This window comes from Haliaeetus albicilla, chromosome 26, assembly GCF_947461875.1.
Source record: "Haliaeetus albicilla chromosome 26, bHalAlb1.1, whole genome shotgun sequence".
NCBI classification, from domain to species: domain Eukaryota; kingdom Metazoa; phylum Chordata; class Aves; order Accipitriformes; family Accipitridae; genus Haliaeetus; species Haliaeetus albicilla.
Genome location: NC_091508.1, coordinates 18,574,286 through 18,590,459, shown reverse-complemented (window position 1 = coordinate 18,590,459; position 16,174 = coordinate 18,574,286). Strand labels below are relative to the sequence as shown.

The 16,174-nt window shown below is 53.8% G+C and overlaps 1 protein-coding gene across 1 annotated transcript; it reads right to left on the bottom strand.

The window, feature by feature from the left end:
- Positions 1 to 391: 391 nt before the first annotated feature.
- Positions 392 to 15,553, bottom strand: DBH (dopamine beta-hydroxylase). Its single transcript, XM_069770946.1, is given in 13 exon segments — positions 392 to 1,031; positions 3,498 to 3,657; positions 4,279 to 4,406; positions 5,051 to 5,110; positions 6,108 to 6,146; positions 6,271 to 6,414; positions 7,151 to 7,317; positions 8,851 to 8,953; positions 9,395 to 9,571; positions 11,014 to 11,271; positions 12,658 to 12,804; positions 15,120 to 15,482; positions 15,485 to 15,553. Coding segments are annotated over 13 exon segments (1,950 nt in total). The 3' UTR covers positions 392 to 896.
- Positions 15,554 to 16,174: the final 621 nt, after the last annotated feature.

Here is a 16,174-nt window from a genome sequence, read left to right as displayed (position 1 = left end):
TGGCCGGGAGGGCAGGTTTCGGCTGCTGCCCTGCCCTGGATCCCACCCACCCCAGGGCAGCAGGATCAGGCGCCCGGCTGGGATGGACAGGCTCTCCTGCAGCACCGCCGGCCTTTCCTCCACTCCTCCCAAGTGTTTTCCCTTTGGAGCTCAACAGCAAAAAGCAATTTAAAAAAAAAAAAAATTTTTTTCACATTTAGGTATTTAATGGAGTCATTTCTCCTGCCAAAAGGTTTGTCTTTTCCCCTGTGTCCCTCCCCCTTTCTAAACCCCATCACAGAGGTATCATTTGTTCCTGGCCATTGGCATCTGGTAGCGTCAAGGCGAATAATCCCCAGCACAGGGGAGTGGGAGGAGGAGAGCGGTGGGGAGCCGCGGTCCCTGCAGTGGGGAGACGAGTGCTGGGTGGGCGTCGCGGCATCCCTCCCTCCCTCCCTCTGTCCCTGCTGTGGGTGCCGGCATGGGAGAGCACCCGCGGAGCTGCCCTGAGCTAGACGGAACCGTGGGGCACTGGGAAGGCTTGTACGCTGCTCCCACGCAGGTCTTTGCTTCGTGCCTCAGTTTCCCTGCGGGAAAACACGCTTCTCCCCCCACCTCCCCGGGGCTGCGCTGGGTTCGGCACAATAGCAAACCTTCACATTATTATTCTGGGGGCGGAAAGCAGTATTACTCAGAGCCAGGATTGCTAATAACACACTAAATATAGCGCTTTCCATCTCCAGAGTACTTTCTGAACTCTAGTTTGTAAGCTCTAACCCCCTCCGGAGGCTGGGGCCAGGGCACCGGCTGGCATCGCTGTGTGGGCAGGGATGCCGGGAGAGCGACGGGACGACATTCCCTGCGGATGCTCCTGCCAGGAGGTGCTTCCCATCATGGTGGAGGGAGCGAGCATGGGGTCAGTCCCTCCTGAGCTCACCCAGGTTGAGGGGGACGGGGGCTGCAGGCCGAGGCCCCGGGGTGGGTGGGCAGCGAGGGATGGGCTCCCGCAGCCTCTCGGTGATGGTGGGAAGCGGCTGCTTCTCCCACTCGCCCTGCAAGAGAGATCGGCGCCATGAGATCAAGTCGGGGTTTCAGGTACTTGGAGACTCTGTGTTTCTCCCTCTTTGTGAAAATGGAATGATCTTTGATATTTGAAGTGTTTTTAGCCTAAACCAGGATGTTTTCTCATGAGGCATTACTAATTATTTGTATTGCAGAAGCACCTACGCATCCCTTTAGCGGCGCAGATGTCTGTGGTGCACCACGTCGCACAAACCCACCACAGTTAGGGAGTTTCCACCCCAAAAAAGTGTTACCCACCAAATCAGATGGACACAACTCAAACCAGGGAGTCCCACCAACCCACCGCGCTCTCAGCCCAGCCCTGAAAAATGCTCTCTACCAGGTATTGGCAGAAAGGTTGGTTGGAGGTGACATTTGCAGCGTGCCAGCATGGATGTTCATGTGCGGCTGCTGTGAAAACGGGAGGGATGCAGCAGCCTGGGGGAGATGCCACGTGGAAAGGCTGTCACAGCCATCAGGGCTCAAGGTGACCACGGCCAGGATAAAACCACCAGCTCCATCCATGCATGGGGGCACCTTCTCTTGGGGATGCTCCCTGCAAGAAGCAACCTGCCAGGTTCAGACAGTGTCGAGGGCTGAGCCTGCCGGGCAGGATCTAGCTCAAATGTGAAGTGTTGGTCCGGGTTAGAGGCCGGTTGAGACACAGGCAGGGGCTGCGAGGGCGAAGGGGGGCTCAGACTGGGCTGAGCTCTGGTTCGGTGATGCTACGGTTTGGCTGCTGGCCGCGCTCTCATGTGGAAATGTCGGCGAGAGGCTGAGCCGCAGCGTGAGCAGGAGGAGGGAGGTCTGGAGAGGAGCGGTAGAGCCATGAGTCATCAGCAAGAAGATGAAAGTTGAATTTCTGTTTTCAGATTAAATTCCTTGTAGTATGTCACGCGAAACGGGCCAGAGCCTGCACCGGCACCAGGAAAACGCCTTGGGAAAGGTGGAGGGGGATGGAGAGACCCTCCAAAAGTACATGGGGAGCAATGGGAGAGGGGACAGCATCATGGGGAAGTACCAACTGGAGAAACAACTATTTTCCTGGAACCTTATGGCTTAAGAGAGCAGTTAATGTGTTTGGGGTGTGCCTGCTCCAGGGCTCAGCCCCAGCCCTCGAGCATTCTGCCCTGCCAACACGTCCCAAACCCTGTGCTAGCACCTCGCCAGCACCCTGCTCTTGGGATAGATCAAAGGCATTTGGAGTGTCTCGATAGTTGTTTTCAGTGCTTTTGAGTGGAAATCTGAATGTAGAGATTATACAGAGTTTACTGCAAGTCCCTGCAGGTGCAGGGGACTCGGGGACAGCGACATCCCCGCAGCCGCTCACAGGCAGTACCTTGAGATTTTGCTCAATAATTAACAGCACTGAGTCCTTCCAGAAATCTCGTCAGCTTTGGGATCGCTGAACTGCAAAAACACGAGCTTAATTAGAAGCCGGTGCTTTTCTCTTGGCAGAAACGGTGTGGAATAAATGAGATGTCTTAAAATCGGGCTCGCTCTGAAAAGCTCCTTCGCCCTTGCTGCGATGCTTGTGACCCACTTTGTGCCAGCGTCAGATCTGCTCCGCTCAAGTCTCTTCTTCGGCTGCTCCCCAGACCTCTCTGAAACCAAGAGAGTTGCCTGGGTCGTAATTAAGAGGCTTAATTTACAATTTTGCTGCTGCACAAAACTTCTGCGCCACTTCTGTCCCTGCAGCGGGGCTCTGCATGGCTGGGAGGTGCTGGGTCTCCAGTCCCAGAGAACTGGAAAAGTTTCTGCCCCTCCAGAGCAGACTTTGCTAAAGGGGATTTACCAGGACAGAAAGCTGATGGTCTTCGCTGCAATCAGCTCGGCATTCTCCAGTGCTGCAGTGGATAACGTATTGTGTAAGTTTATTACACTGATAAATGGTGTCGGGAACTGATGGTGATAGGGACCATCAGTGGTTTTAAATCTTCATCACCATCATCGTGACCATCATGGCTGGGCCTGGTTTTTCTTTAAAGATTTCGTGGCCCTTTATCCTTCACATTTTGCTGGATCGTTGCTTTTGGAGACCGCACAGATGCTGTGCGTAATGAGCTCGCTCTGCTGGGACCCGATGCGTTTTGCCAAAATCCTAAAAACCACCTCACATTTCTCCTCGGTTCTGGAGCTAGCCCTGCTTTAACACTCAGTGAAAGCTGCCTCAAAATCATTTTATGCAAATGCATCTCCTAGTTGAATCTGGCCGAGCGCATCCAGGGTGGGCTCGTGCCACATCGTCTTAAATGCCAGGTCTGGGCTGGGCTCAGAGTCCCGCTGACGCCGCGGTTCCCCAGGCAGCTCCAAGCCCTCTGGGTACAGCCGTGTCCTGAGCACCAGAGACCTGACCTGTCTCATTGGGATCACCCTGTGGCACAGCTCTGCCGAGCTGCTTTTTACCTACGACTGGGAGTTTTGCTTTGTAGCTTTGGTTGTGACGCTATACGTACCGGGAACCGGATGGCTGAGGATTTGTTGCAGTGCATCGAGATCGGAGCAAAGCCGTAGAGGGATTTTAGCACATCTCTGTTGAATGTGTTCCAGGGGACGGAGAAAAACTGCTGTGGGACGGAGACCTGTGGGCACGTGCAGACCTCCTCGTCGTTAAACCTGGGGCAGGAGAAATGCTAGACTGAAACGCAGCAGTGCTGTCCCCTTTCAGCGCTGGATGTGTCTAATTCCTCCCTGCCTAAAGCTTGGCCTGGAATGGCTCTGAAGTTGGCGCTGGGAGCAGGGAGAGCCTAGCACAGCCGGTACCTACGAGGGAAGATTTGGGCCCAGCCGGACTGCCCATGAATAGGACACCCGTGCAAGGTCACCATCTCGCCCCTCTCATCATGGGTGAATGAGCTGCAGCCTGCTTCTCTGGCAGGGATGCTTGGCGTCTGCCTTGGGTTATAAGAAGTATTTTGCACATAAGCACTTGGCCATGCACTGACTCTTGCCGGGAAGTCTGTCCTCGGGAATGCTCCCCCTTCCTGGTGGTTCTCGCTATACAGCCATCCTTAAAGCCCTGGGTTTGGCTGCCAGCTCTGGGGGCAGGGGAGGGCAGGACTGAGCTCCAGCAGGCAGCCACGGCTCCCAAAACCCGCACTGCCTGAGTGCCCCCGCACACCTACTGCAAAGCCAGCCCCTCAAACCCCATTTTTTAAACTTTTTTCCCAATGTTACTGGCAAAAGGCTCTGCGGTGGTCCCTCTCCCCTCAGCACCACCATACAGGGGCTCTGTACCTGTTCACGAGGTTGAAATATCGATGCAGGTAGCCTGGATCCACGGCGCTTTTGCACAGCTCCAGCTGCGTCTGGGGGTAGTAGTGCACGTAGTTCACGCACATCTCCTCCAGGATGCCAAACCCGCCCTGCGGCACAGACAAAAACGTGCTGGCAGCTGGGTCCAACTCTGCCCTGCCGGGGCTTGCACGGGCAGCGGGGAGGGCAGAGGGGCTGCAAAGGCACAAAGCTCACACCTGTATGTGCGCGCGCACACACACACACACACACATATATATATATATGCACCCCTTCAGGTGCATGGGATGGGCAGCACTCTGCTCATCTGCCCATCCACCCTTTATGCAAAGACTGACTTTTGGGCTAGATCGTGTGGTTTACATTAAAATGCAGATTTCCTATAATCCCTCTGCTATATTTAGCTTTGTCCCTGTTGATGGTACCTCTGACAGGCTCTTTTTTTCCTGCCTATGTAAGAAAATAACATGCACTGTCAAAAAACGCCACTTCTCTTTAATTACAATTAATCCCCGGTGGAACAGTTTGTGATGGGAATTAGAGTGACACATGCTACTTCTCAATTAGCACCTTAACATCCCCGCTGCAGGCAGCAGAGCCTTGCGGGCTCGCTTCTTTACCACCCTCCCTCTGGTTTCTGACTGTGATTCAGCCTGGGTTCATGCAGGTGCTCGCTTTGCGGGTGCCCCCCCAACCCTGGGGTGCAAACACACGCCAGCCCCACGCGTGCAGGTGAACTCGCCCCCACACTCACCACCGTGGCTCGGCTCCGGTCCTCCGTGTTGTACGTGCAGGTCGTGATGAGTTCGTCACCCTGGGGGGGGGGTCGAACACAGACACGTGGAGGTGTGAGAGTGCAGAGCTTTCCCCTCTCCGATCAGCAAATTTGGGGATCGGGGAGTTTGTAATAGAGCAGATCTCTGCTCCCTGTAGCAGTGCCAGCCTGTGGGCAGCCTGTTTCCCCGCCAGCACCGGCCGCGGTGCCGCAGGAGCGCTTGCTAAACTTGAATCCCCTGGGGAAGATTCCCTAGGGCCATATCCCAGGGATGGTGTTTCTTGCTTTCCTCACTTTCTAAGAATTTCTGCAGGGCTGAAGCACCTAAAATAAATGCACCTAGGCAACATTTTGAATTGCCAAACCTCTACCCGACTTGATGACACAACTGCCTCCCTGCCATGGTCGGTGCTGGGGTCCATGGGGACATCCCGGAGCACAGCCCTGGGTACGGTTTCAATGGGTGCTGAGTCTTTTGAGCAGCATCTTGGGGCACGACAGCTCCCATAGGTGCCCTCCACTTTGCAGCCGGGTCCTTCCTCACCCATGCAGCCCCGGGGCACACTCAGCCTCTGTTTTACCACCTGGTCCCCCAACATTCGCTGCCGAATCTCTTCCTCTCCTTCTACCAAGCAAGGAGGGAGGGGGGACCTTCAGTGCGCGCATGGTTCACCCTCACCCCCCGAGGAGCCTCCCTCTGCTAGAGGAAGCCCAGCTAAATTAGGTGCTTAATTGAGCTGCCAACACAGTTCGGTTGCCCACACACCAGTTTGGTACCATATGAGATGGGCTCCGGTGTCCCCCAAGGCATCTGCACAGGAGTAGCAGATATGGCCTGGGGACCACAGGGAGGGTGTCCTCCTGCAGCCCCCCCCGGGGGGGTCCCAGATGGCTGTGGGTGCCTGTGTGTGGGCAGGGGCTGCTGGTGGTGGAGGGCATGAGGTGATGGAGAGGAGGCAGGGGGACTCAGGGCTGTGGGGTGAAGGGAAGGTCTTGTGGCTGTTTGGAAGCCACCACGGTTTTTGGAGCCACTCACTGGAAAAACTGCAACCACCTCCTTCAGCATGCGGATCTCCTGGGAGGGAAGGAAAAGGGACGCATCAGAGCAATGCGGTGGCTCTGTACCCAGGGCAGCCCCATGGGTGACATCCAGCCAGGACATCCCCCCCCCCCCCCACTGCCCCTGCAGACCCCTCTACCTGAAAATGAGGGCTGTAGTGACCGTCGGCATTCACGACCTGCCGCTCTCTCCCATCCCGGGACAGCACCGTCACCACTTTTCTTCCTGCCAGGTGAGTGTGGAGCTGGGAGGCGAAGATGCGGATGCCGGCAGCGGGCAAAGCCTGGGAGAAGGATGGCTCAAGCCCCTGTGCCTGACCCCATCCCTCTCCCCTCCCGTGCATCCCCTTGCTGTGTGCTTGAGACCGGCCGTCCCTGTGCTGGTTCCCACAGAGGGGTTTAGGGGATTGCTGTACCCCTGGAGCAGCGTAGAAGTGAGCTCCCTGTGGAGGGACAGATGCTCGATCCGCTGCCAAATCCGTTGTACGCGCTGCTGTGCCCTAAGTCAGCAGGAGCAGCTGAGCCGGACGCTGCTTGCTTCCCTACGTTCGTTAGTGGTGGCACAAATGATTCCTTTTGGGTAGGCCCTACAAAACATCCACTAAAACTTCCCTGAGAGCAAGGTGGGCATTTTGAAACCATCTTTGAGAGAGTTCTTGGCAAGCTCCTTGGCAGCAGAGGCCAATCTTCCCATCTCCGTGAGGGAAAGCACCGCCGGGGCACGGCCAGCTCGGCTGTAAGTTTTATGGGAATGGTATCCTGGGGAGCCGGAGCAGATGGCTCCCCAGGAGAGCTGTTTTGAGGGGGATTCAGCACATCCCAACCAGCTGCTCGCTGTTTGTTGTACACGGCAGATTTTTCTTTCCAGCGCAACATCATGATAAGGGGCTCGGGGAGTTTAAAACTGGGAATTGGGAGCCCGGAGCTCGGTGCCATATCACTGCTGCCTGGGACCTGGGAAAAGCTGTTTGCAACCTCTCTTCTCCAAGGCGAAGCCAGGTGGAGAGGACAGGCACTCACCAGCTGGGTACATTTGTCGGTGCAATAGCCCGTGAGGAGGAAGGCATCCTCACCCGGAGGAATGGCCATCACCGGCGTGTAGACCAAGCCCAACTCCATGATGCCGGCATCGTAGCGTCGCAGGGTGGCCGTGTAGTAGAGACGGATCCCTGAGGAGTCGCGGCGACCTGGCGGGTGAGAGGACAAGGCTGCAACTCACTGTGGCAGAAGTCACGGCTGCCGGGACAAGGTCAGGCGTGAAAAATGATGCTGTGCTGCAGTGGGGAGAGATGCGTCAGCCTCTCGCTTGCAGCCTTCTTTGTGTGTGTGGTTCTTATTGGTTTTAAATCCTAGATATTTTCATGCAAGGCTTTATGGAGTGGCCCCAGACATGTGCCTGGTCCCCTAGAGAGGTCACTGACCTGTGGTAGTGAATTTCTCCCAAAAGAGCGAAGTAAGGAGTGTCTTTGGAGACCCCAAAGCAGAAGGACAGATCATGGGGTGCTTTGAAGAACTCCCTCAGAAATATGGCTCATTGCATCTTCTTTAACCGATACATCCAAAAAGCTAAGGCCATGCTGTTATTGGTGGCCTGGCAGGAGGAGACATACCTATGGAGCAAGTACTCCTTGCATTTGGAAGGTTTCTGGTCTCTCTTGCATTTGAGATTGCTCCATTTAACCTCCCCTCAGGAGCTGGAGAAGACCCTGTGCCTGTGATGTGCCCTGGCAGATGCTGACCGCGGGGCAGGCAGGGGCAGCAGCCAGCTCTGCTGAGATGCAAAGCCGAGCTCTGGCTCCCGTTTGCCACCCAGCTTTGCGAGCAAAAGGAAAGGGCAGGTTCGGTAGGTCAGGAGGGGTTCAGGCTGGCTTTGAACTCCCTGTCTCTGGGCTGGAGCCCACCCAGGGATAAGAAGAACGGGGGAGACACTATTGGTTAACACGCAAAACCAGATAAATTATGAAAGACATGAGCTCCATATTTATAGACGTGTTTCTTCTCGAGTTGCCGAATGTGCTATGATTGATCTACAGTACATATGCTCTGGTCTTCTAAAAATATACTTGGTTAGTCAAGAAGCTACTTGTTTTTATGTTAATGAAGAAACCGGGTTGTTTGGAATCTTTTTTTTTAAATGTGTCTCCTGACAATGTTATCGAAGCAGGAGTACCAATAAAACAACATCTAAATTCCCCCCATCCCCAGCCAGGCTGGTGCTGTGTCTCGGGTGACTTCGGCACCGTTGTCACTCTGAGCTCTGAGCTCAGACCCACCACCACCACCTTACACAGAAATTGGAGGGACACCCTGTGACAGCCCAGCTAAATACTCGTGTTGCCTTGGATCGTGGCCCTGCAGGAAGGATGTGTTGGTGCAGTTTTCTGCCTGCAGGGCTGCAGGCTCAGCCAGGTTTCCTTCCCCGAGCATCCCTCCCCGCTGCTGGGCATGCACGAGGCTGGGGTCCAGCCTGCGGTGAGGATGACTTTGCTGAGACCAGCAAGGTGGCAGCATGGTGGGGATTTAATGTATTCCTCCCGCTAGGACAGATCTGGACCATCAAGTCTCCAGAAAGTTGCAAACAGGGCTGTGATTTTGGCCAAGACTTCTTCTGTATGAAATACGGAGCCCGCTCCAGCGGGGTGGCAGTCCCTGGCATTTACTCAGCTCTCCTGCCACTGCCTCACTGGGGAGGCACTGGGCATCGCTGTGCGCCCACTCACCTTTGAACACCAGGGGATTGTGGTAATGAATCTCGAGGCGCAAATATCTGGAGGTTCCCGGGCCACCAAAGGCAAGACCTGCTTCTTCTGGGTAGTAGAAAGCCTGGAAGCAGAGGGAGGATGTTAGGGGAGCGGTAGGGTGGCTTTCCTGGGGATAAGGCTGAAATGTCTGGGCATAATCCTGACCCTCGTTGTGGGCTGAGGGACGTGACTTGTGCTCTTGGTTGTGCTTGGTGAGCCGGTCTTGCTTCCAAAGGCTTCTCACATGCCAACATGCACATGCAATGGCATAATCACTGAGTAGGAGCATCGCACCGATTTATGGCACCAAGGAGGTGGGCTGGGGTGAGGTGGAAACTCAGACACATTCAGAGGAAGGATGGGGAGGTCAGACAGGGCTGAACCCAGATCCCAGCAGAGAACGGGGTTGGGGCAGCCCGTATGGGGCGATCCTAAGATGGCATTGGGAAGGGTTGAGAGGCAGCAGGAAAGCACCCAGGAGCAAAGTTTCCACCCAGGGCGGCAGGTCCCATCTCGCACCCACCTGTGCTCCCATGGCCCATGCTGCAAGCACGTGCCTGCAGTAGTTGAGCCGGTCTGGCTTCATCTTGGAGTCGCAGGGCCCATTGTAATGGGGGAAGCTGTCAAATTCGGCAGCGCACTGGAAGACTTCCATGTGGTGGACCAGGGCCTCGTTGCCTGCTGTGATCACTGGCTCATACTGCAAAGCAGCATCCAAGAAGGAGGACACATTAAGACCATTCGCTGAGAGCCCATCCCTGGGGGCTGCCGTCTGTGCAGGCTCCACTAGAAACCCAAGGCAGGTATGTCTGCTACCTGTTACTGAATGGGAGACAGTTTCTGCCATGTGATGGGGAGAGAAGGTTGCTTTGGGCATGAAACACCAAGGGCCAAGAGCTCTTGGTCGGCTTTGGGAAAAAAACAGGGTCCACGAGAACCCATAGAGAAACATCTCATCCCTTCTCCAGCGACAGATGTGCCTGATCAGCAGAAGATCTTGGTCTGCTTTGTGATGACTGAGTCCTTTCCTGGTTTTGCAGGGCTGAGGTGACCCTGGGGACATTGCTTTTTCCTAAAGGGGGTTCTGGCCATGTTGTGGTAGCTCTGCCCGCAGCTATTGGGTTTCATTTCTAGTCAACAGCTGCTCAGGGCACAGGGAGGGGGATTCGGGGTAGAAAGAGTGACTTCAAACAAGCCTGAGGAACAGCTCTGGCTAAAAGCGCCAGCTGTAGAAATGATCTGCAGCAGCGGGAAGGTATCAGGAGTTACGCACTTTTTACTTACACACAGATGATTCATTTCACACCATCTGTTGGAGAGAAAATCCTCCTTCTGAGTTTTCCTTTGCAATGTCGTCTCTCCCCTATAAATCACTAAGCACTGGCTTCGGCTCGCGTGTCAGGTTTTCCCTCTCCCCGTTGTGCGGTTTTGACTCTGGGTGTGCCAGGTCATCTGCCGAGCCACCTCCGCGCCTGCCGGGGCGATGCTCTCCCAGCAGCTCGTGATGGGCGGTCAGACTGGTGTTATGCCTGCCTTTCTCTGGCACTGGGCTGTCTGCAGGTTTCAGCCTCTCCTTTGAAGGAGGTGACCCAAGCATATGCAACATGTCTGGGCAATGCACACAAGTTAGATTTTTGTCTGTAACCCTTTTTTTTTTTTTTTTTGGAGTATGCCTAGTCTTTTAGAAGCCAGTTCATATCCTGGCTCGCTCTGCCCTACTCTCACCAGCTCTTTTCCTTTGTTTCCCATGTTTATATATTCCTCATGGCTCACTGTGTGCCATAATCCTGCCACAGATCTGTCCTTGATGGCTACAGCTCTGCCTTCTGCAGGGGGTCAGCTCTGCAAGGGGGCTGCTCTGAGCCTGCCCTGGTACCTGCTCAATGTGCTGGGTGGAAAGTCACCAACCTGCCACCTTCTGCTGAGAAACTTCTGATTTGGGGTTCTCTGGGAGGCAGGAGGATGCTACTGGCTGGTGGGATGGCTCTGGGAGATGTTTTGGTACCACATTGGGGAAGACATATGGGTCTGAAAGCCTCCCTGTGAAAGGGCAGGGAAGAGGTGGACTTTCCAGAATGGCGAAATGGGAACACGATTGCTGCCCTGCACCAGGGAAAGCAACCCTCTTCTCCTGCCTCTTACCATGATAATGTGATGTTTGGGGAAGCCTTCTGCAAGCTTTGCCATGTAACACCAGTAGGTTGTCTCCTGGCTGGGAATGACAATATCAGGGGCCGTTATCTCCATCGTCTTCATGTCGCTGGGCAGTTCAGGGACGGTGATGTTGGGCTTTAGCAGCTGCACCCTCTGCAGTCCCCTGTGGATGGCAGAGATGTTGATGGCTTGGAGGGAATGGACCGGTTTCTCCAGGATCCCGTAGATAAGGTGCACAGTGCCATCCTGAAGCAAGAGCAAAGTGTATCAGGTAGTTTTTTCATGCAGGAACATGAACTGCATGGACTATTAGCACCAGTATTGGTGGCATGAATCCAGGAATGGGCCTTTTGACCCATGCCCAGATGGGAAGCCACCCTGACTTCACCAGTAGCTGACTTTGCTGTGCTGTCCCAAGAAGACTGTAGATTTCGGGGCATTTCTTTGACTGATGTGATCACAGAGGGTTCCCTACCAGTTGGGAGAGTCTGAAAAGTTTTCCCTAGATGGCATCAGTTCCTTAAGGGGAGCATCTCCTCTGTGCTCTTTCAGAGTCCCTCATCCCTTCTGAGCTCCAGGCAGAGACAACCACATCAGTTCAGGGCTCATCCCACCCTGCAGCCCAGCCCCAGCAATGGCCACAGGCAGCAGCCTGGGGTGGAACACCAGAAACAAAACTTCTCCCTGAAATCCTCCCTTTATCCCAGCTTCTGTTGGTGGGGGGGTACCAGAAGAAGCTCTGCTGAAAGTCTACTGCAAGCAGGGAAGTTGCTGCTGAACCCAGTGAGCTCTGGACAGGAGATAAGGAAGAAAGGAAAAAGAGAATACTTTTTTCTTAAAGGATCAGAGAATAAAGACCTGCAAGTCTTTTCCCAGTTCACACATAGAATTTTCTCCTCCAGGGCTCTCTGTGTTTTGGCAGACAGTAGACATTTCTCACGACAAGACAGGCTTTTGAAAACCAGCAACAAAAACTCAAGGATGCTCGATGCCCATGTTGGCTTTAAAATATCCTGCCCACCAAAGGCTTTTATCTGAAATGAGCCTTGCACCAATTCCTGCCCGCACCCAGCGTCCATGGCCGATGCCCTGAAGCTCTTTGACATCCCCACTGGGAAGGTTTCCCTCAAATCCCATCTCACGGGGGAGCGGTGAATGCAGACCCAGAGAGACTTCACCGAACCACACAAGCACACCACAGCGGCTCTATTTGCTGTCCCTTTGCTCTGGCTCCTGCCACAACCCTCCTTTTTGCCTCCTGTTGAACAAAACCATCACCTCTTTGTAACACTCCAAACAGTTGGCTCCAGACTGCAAACCGGAGTGATGCAGGAGGGTATTTATATAGACCTAACACATGCTTAACAGGAGTGGATGATGCAAACGAGCTAAAATCTACACTTTATAGAGGTTTATAAGGGGTTGTAAATAGATCGTGCCAAACATTACTCATGTCCCAGGGCTGACATCTGTAGCACACTTCCTTTCTGCCTTAGACAGCACAAACGCCTGATGCTGTCCCCGAAACAAAACACTGGTCAGATATAACTATGCAGGTTGGGGTTTGGAGCTCTGCCCCAGGGCTGAGCCGGGGCTTGCTGGTGCTATAGCAGGGCAAGGGCGATGCCATACCTCTATAAGGTAGTCCTTGGGGTCACAGGTGCTGAAGGCTCTTCTGAAGAGGAGGTAGAGACCCTCAGGAGCCCTCCGAGCCCCGAGGAGCTGGTAGTCCTGCTGCGAATCCATGTGGAGCTGCCCCTTGGCATCGCTCCAGGCATCCTGCGGGAGGAAGAGCACCCAGTTAACTGGGAGGTTCTACTGGCCCCGCTCAGCCCAAGGAGCCCATGGTGGTGACCTCCAGCGGTACCATGGGTCGTGAGATCCTTCTGTTCACCCTCCGCATCCCAAAGGTGGAGGGAGCCCGTGTTTTGGTTGCCCCATGCCCCCCTCCAGCAGCCCACGGGCAGAGCCGTGCCAGCACGGCCCCTGCCATGAGACCTTTGGTGCTCGGCACAGGCAGACCTGTGAAATACATGATCCAGAATTAATAGGCTGCAGAAAGACCTTTACAAGTTGAGATACGACTGGGGGAAAGGACGCAGGGAGAGGAAAGCCTGTGGGGATGCATGAAGGTGTTGCGTCTGTCTGTGCTGTGTTTTGGGTGTATTTGGCTTTGGGGCACCTTCTTGGGGGGGTGTGATGTGCTCTCCAAGCCCCTTGCCACAAACCAGCTGCTCTCAATTTAAGATCAGCCCCTTGCTGAGCTGTAGTGTCAGCCCTAGAAATCACTACCCCTCTTCAAAATCCTTAATTTGTTGTGGCCAGATTGTTTCAGCAGCCCAGCAAAGCCTCCCAAAATCTGCTCATTGTTGGCAATGGTGACACCGACACTCCGAGAAGCAAAGCAGTAGGTTACTTCTGTGCTTAGGGATTTGGAGGTTTGGAGTATAAAATCCTGCAATAATTTGGACCTGAACAGTGTTGTTGTCTTGATCTTTTGCATCTCCCGTTGATATCTTTTATTTACTGAGAAAAGGCACCTAAGAAGTACCTTGCTGTACACACTACAAGTGGCATCAGTTCTCTTATCTTGGGGGAAAAAAACAGAAGAAAAAGAATAAAGCATCTTGGCATCATTTCAACCAGAAGTATAGAGTGATATTTCGAGAACATATTGTCCTTAGAGTGGAAGAGTAGAATCAGCCACATGAAGCTAGCATGACATTTGTTTTCATAGGAATATGGTGTGCAAATTAATCTCCTAGTACATGGGGGGTTAAGCAAATTTGGATCTTTTTAACAGCTGACATACTTATCCAGAAGAAAGGCTGCTGGGAGAGAGAAAACCAGGACTGGAGAGATTTATAGAAATCTCCTTGCAAGACGCTGTTCAGCACCAACTGAAAGAGAAAGCCCAAATACTGCCTGGTGTTTAATTCCGTGCTGTTTGTCTTACGGTGAGCACATGAAGGCAGATTAGAAATGATCCTTTATGTTTTTTTAACATGATGCTGTGAAATACTGTAGCATTCAGGCCACCACACATCCTGAATGGTTGGTAATTAGCAGGAAAACAGCACAGATAATAAGCTCTTCTTTTCATCCTTTCATTACACTGCAGATCACATTGTGGCTGATTGTGCAAGAATGTATTTTATGGTTAATTTGAAGTAAGCAGAGAGGTAAGATTTAACTTACTGGAAAGCCTCACACGGGGAAAAATGTGAATTGCTTTCTGCAGCCAAGCGCAATTGCAATAAGCCTAACGTGGTGGGCTGGGGATAGGTAGCTGCTGGAGAGCACAAGGGTAGTTACTGTAACTGCAGCCCCGGTGGAAAAAGAAACCGAACAAGAACCTGGACAAACGGACTGTGTCAGAAAGGACAGTGATTTGCAGTAGCAATATCAAACCGCAAAATTAGAAATGAGTTCCCCCCCATCTGCTACCACCAGCTGTTTACGTACCGGCCAAATACATTTGCATGTTTAATTTCTGATAACACCGCGCCGCTGGCAGGCAGCCGTCAGGTTGTGTTTTCCTCTGTCCTGTTGATCTCTGCGATAGCGTCGAACGCAACTTGCAGCTGGGTTATTGGTGCTGGCAGGAGCAGCTTTTCTGTCTGATAACTTTTGCGCTGTCTCAAAGTCATTAACGGGAGCTGTGGTTAATTTTTAACGTGACTGACAGCAGCACACAAGTGAACCAAGGTGTTGACACATCCTGCGCGTGTGTGTGCATGTGTGTGAGTGTGAGCTGGTCTGTACAACCACCTGTTGGAGCTCTTTGCACCTAAGCACAGCAGAGACATCCAGGTTCTGGTTCCACTCAGCCTTGCCCATGTGCTGCTGTATATATTTATTCTTTTCTCTTTGGGTTTAAGATTCAATGCCAAACCCATAGCGTAGACCTGATCTGTGGGTCCCTCTGAGATAGAAGCTTCCAAGCCCTTTTGGACCCCCTTCCACCTGAGCAGCGGGAGCGGTCCAGCGTGCACCGTGCCCCGGACCATCCCCACTCTTTCAAACCACGAGCCAGATTCACCCATGGGGGACGCAACCCCAAAAGCAGCCATGCAAACACACAAGCGACTCACCCCAAAATAGGAATTGCGCCCGTCGCTCCAGAGCACGGCCAGGTCCGCGTTCTCAAACTCGCCCCTGTCTGACATCCCAAAGAGGAGCCCGAACTGCAGGTCCCTGACGAGGAGCTGGAAATGCACGGCTTGCTCGGGATAACTGACATTCCAGGAGAGCTCGAGCAGCCCCTGGGGATCGAGGGGTACCTTGTAGGGAAAATCATTCCTGCGGGGCACTGAGCCCTGCAGGGCCACCACCAAGATGACCAGGAACACCGCGATCATGGTGAAATACATGGATGCCACTTCCCGCAGCTTGAAGCTGGGGCAGGAGCAGGGCTTGCTCCTGGAAGTCTGCATGCCGGGCAGGACAGCACCCGCGTGCCTGGCTTTGCCCATTTATGCGCTGGCCCTCCTGGGCAAGCTGGGTAAGTGATATTCTTTAATTGCATTTGGTTGTTGGGAAATTGGTTTGTTGTATTGACCCCCCCCCCACCTCCTGGCCAAACACTTGTCATTCCCTGCCTCCCCTTAATTGGCTCTAATTGCACATGGACATTATCAATAGCAATTGAATTCGACTGGGCTGATGTTATTCGCTCTTAAATCTTCCTTAGTGGCTGGAAAGGGCTGTTTACTTGCAAGCTGCTCTTGCCGAGCCCTGTGCGGACGCGCTCTGCCCTGCTTGCGGTGCCTCTCGCCCAGCTCTGCAGCCAGCCCTGCCTGCCCTCTGTGGGGCAAAAGCTCCGGGATAGCCCCACGAGCAATCCCAGCCGCAGATCCCCATGTTCCCCAGACTGGGACCACTTACTACCCAAAAGCTGGCCAGACTGGGGGAATCAAAGCCCAGGGTCAGCTGCCAGACACAGAATCCCAGTCCCTCTCCCTGCCCATGCTCTGCTGGGTGCAGGTCAGGGTATCACTGTGTGCATCCCTGTTTTCTTTTTGCTCTTCTGAGTAACCACACAGGTTCATGGCTTGCAGGTCGGCTGGCCCCAGCACACCCTGGGGACCCCTCGGCTCCCCCCAAATCCTGTTGCGGCGTGCTGCTCAGGCTGTGCCAAGGTCTGGGC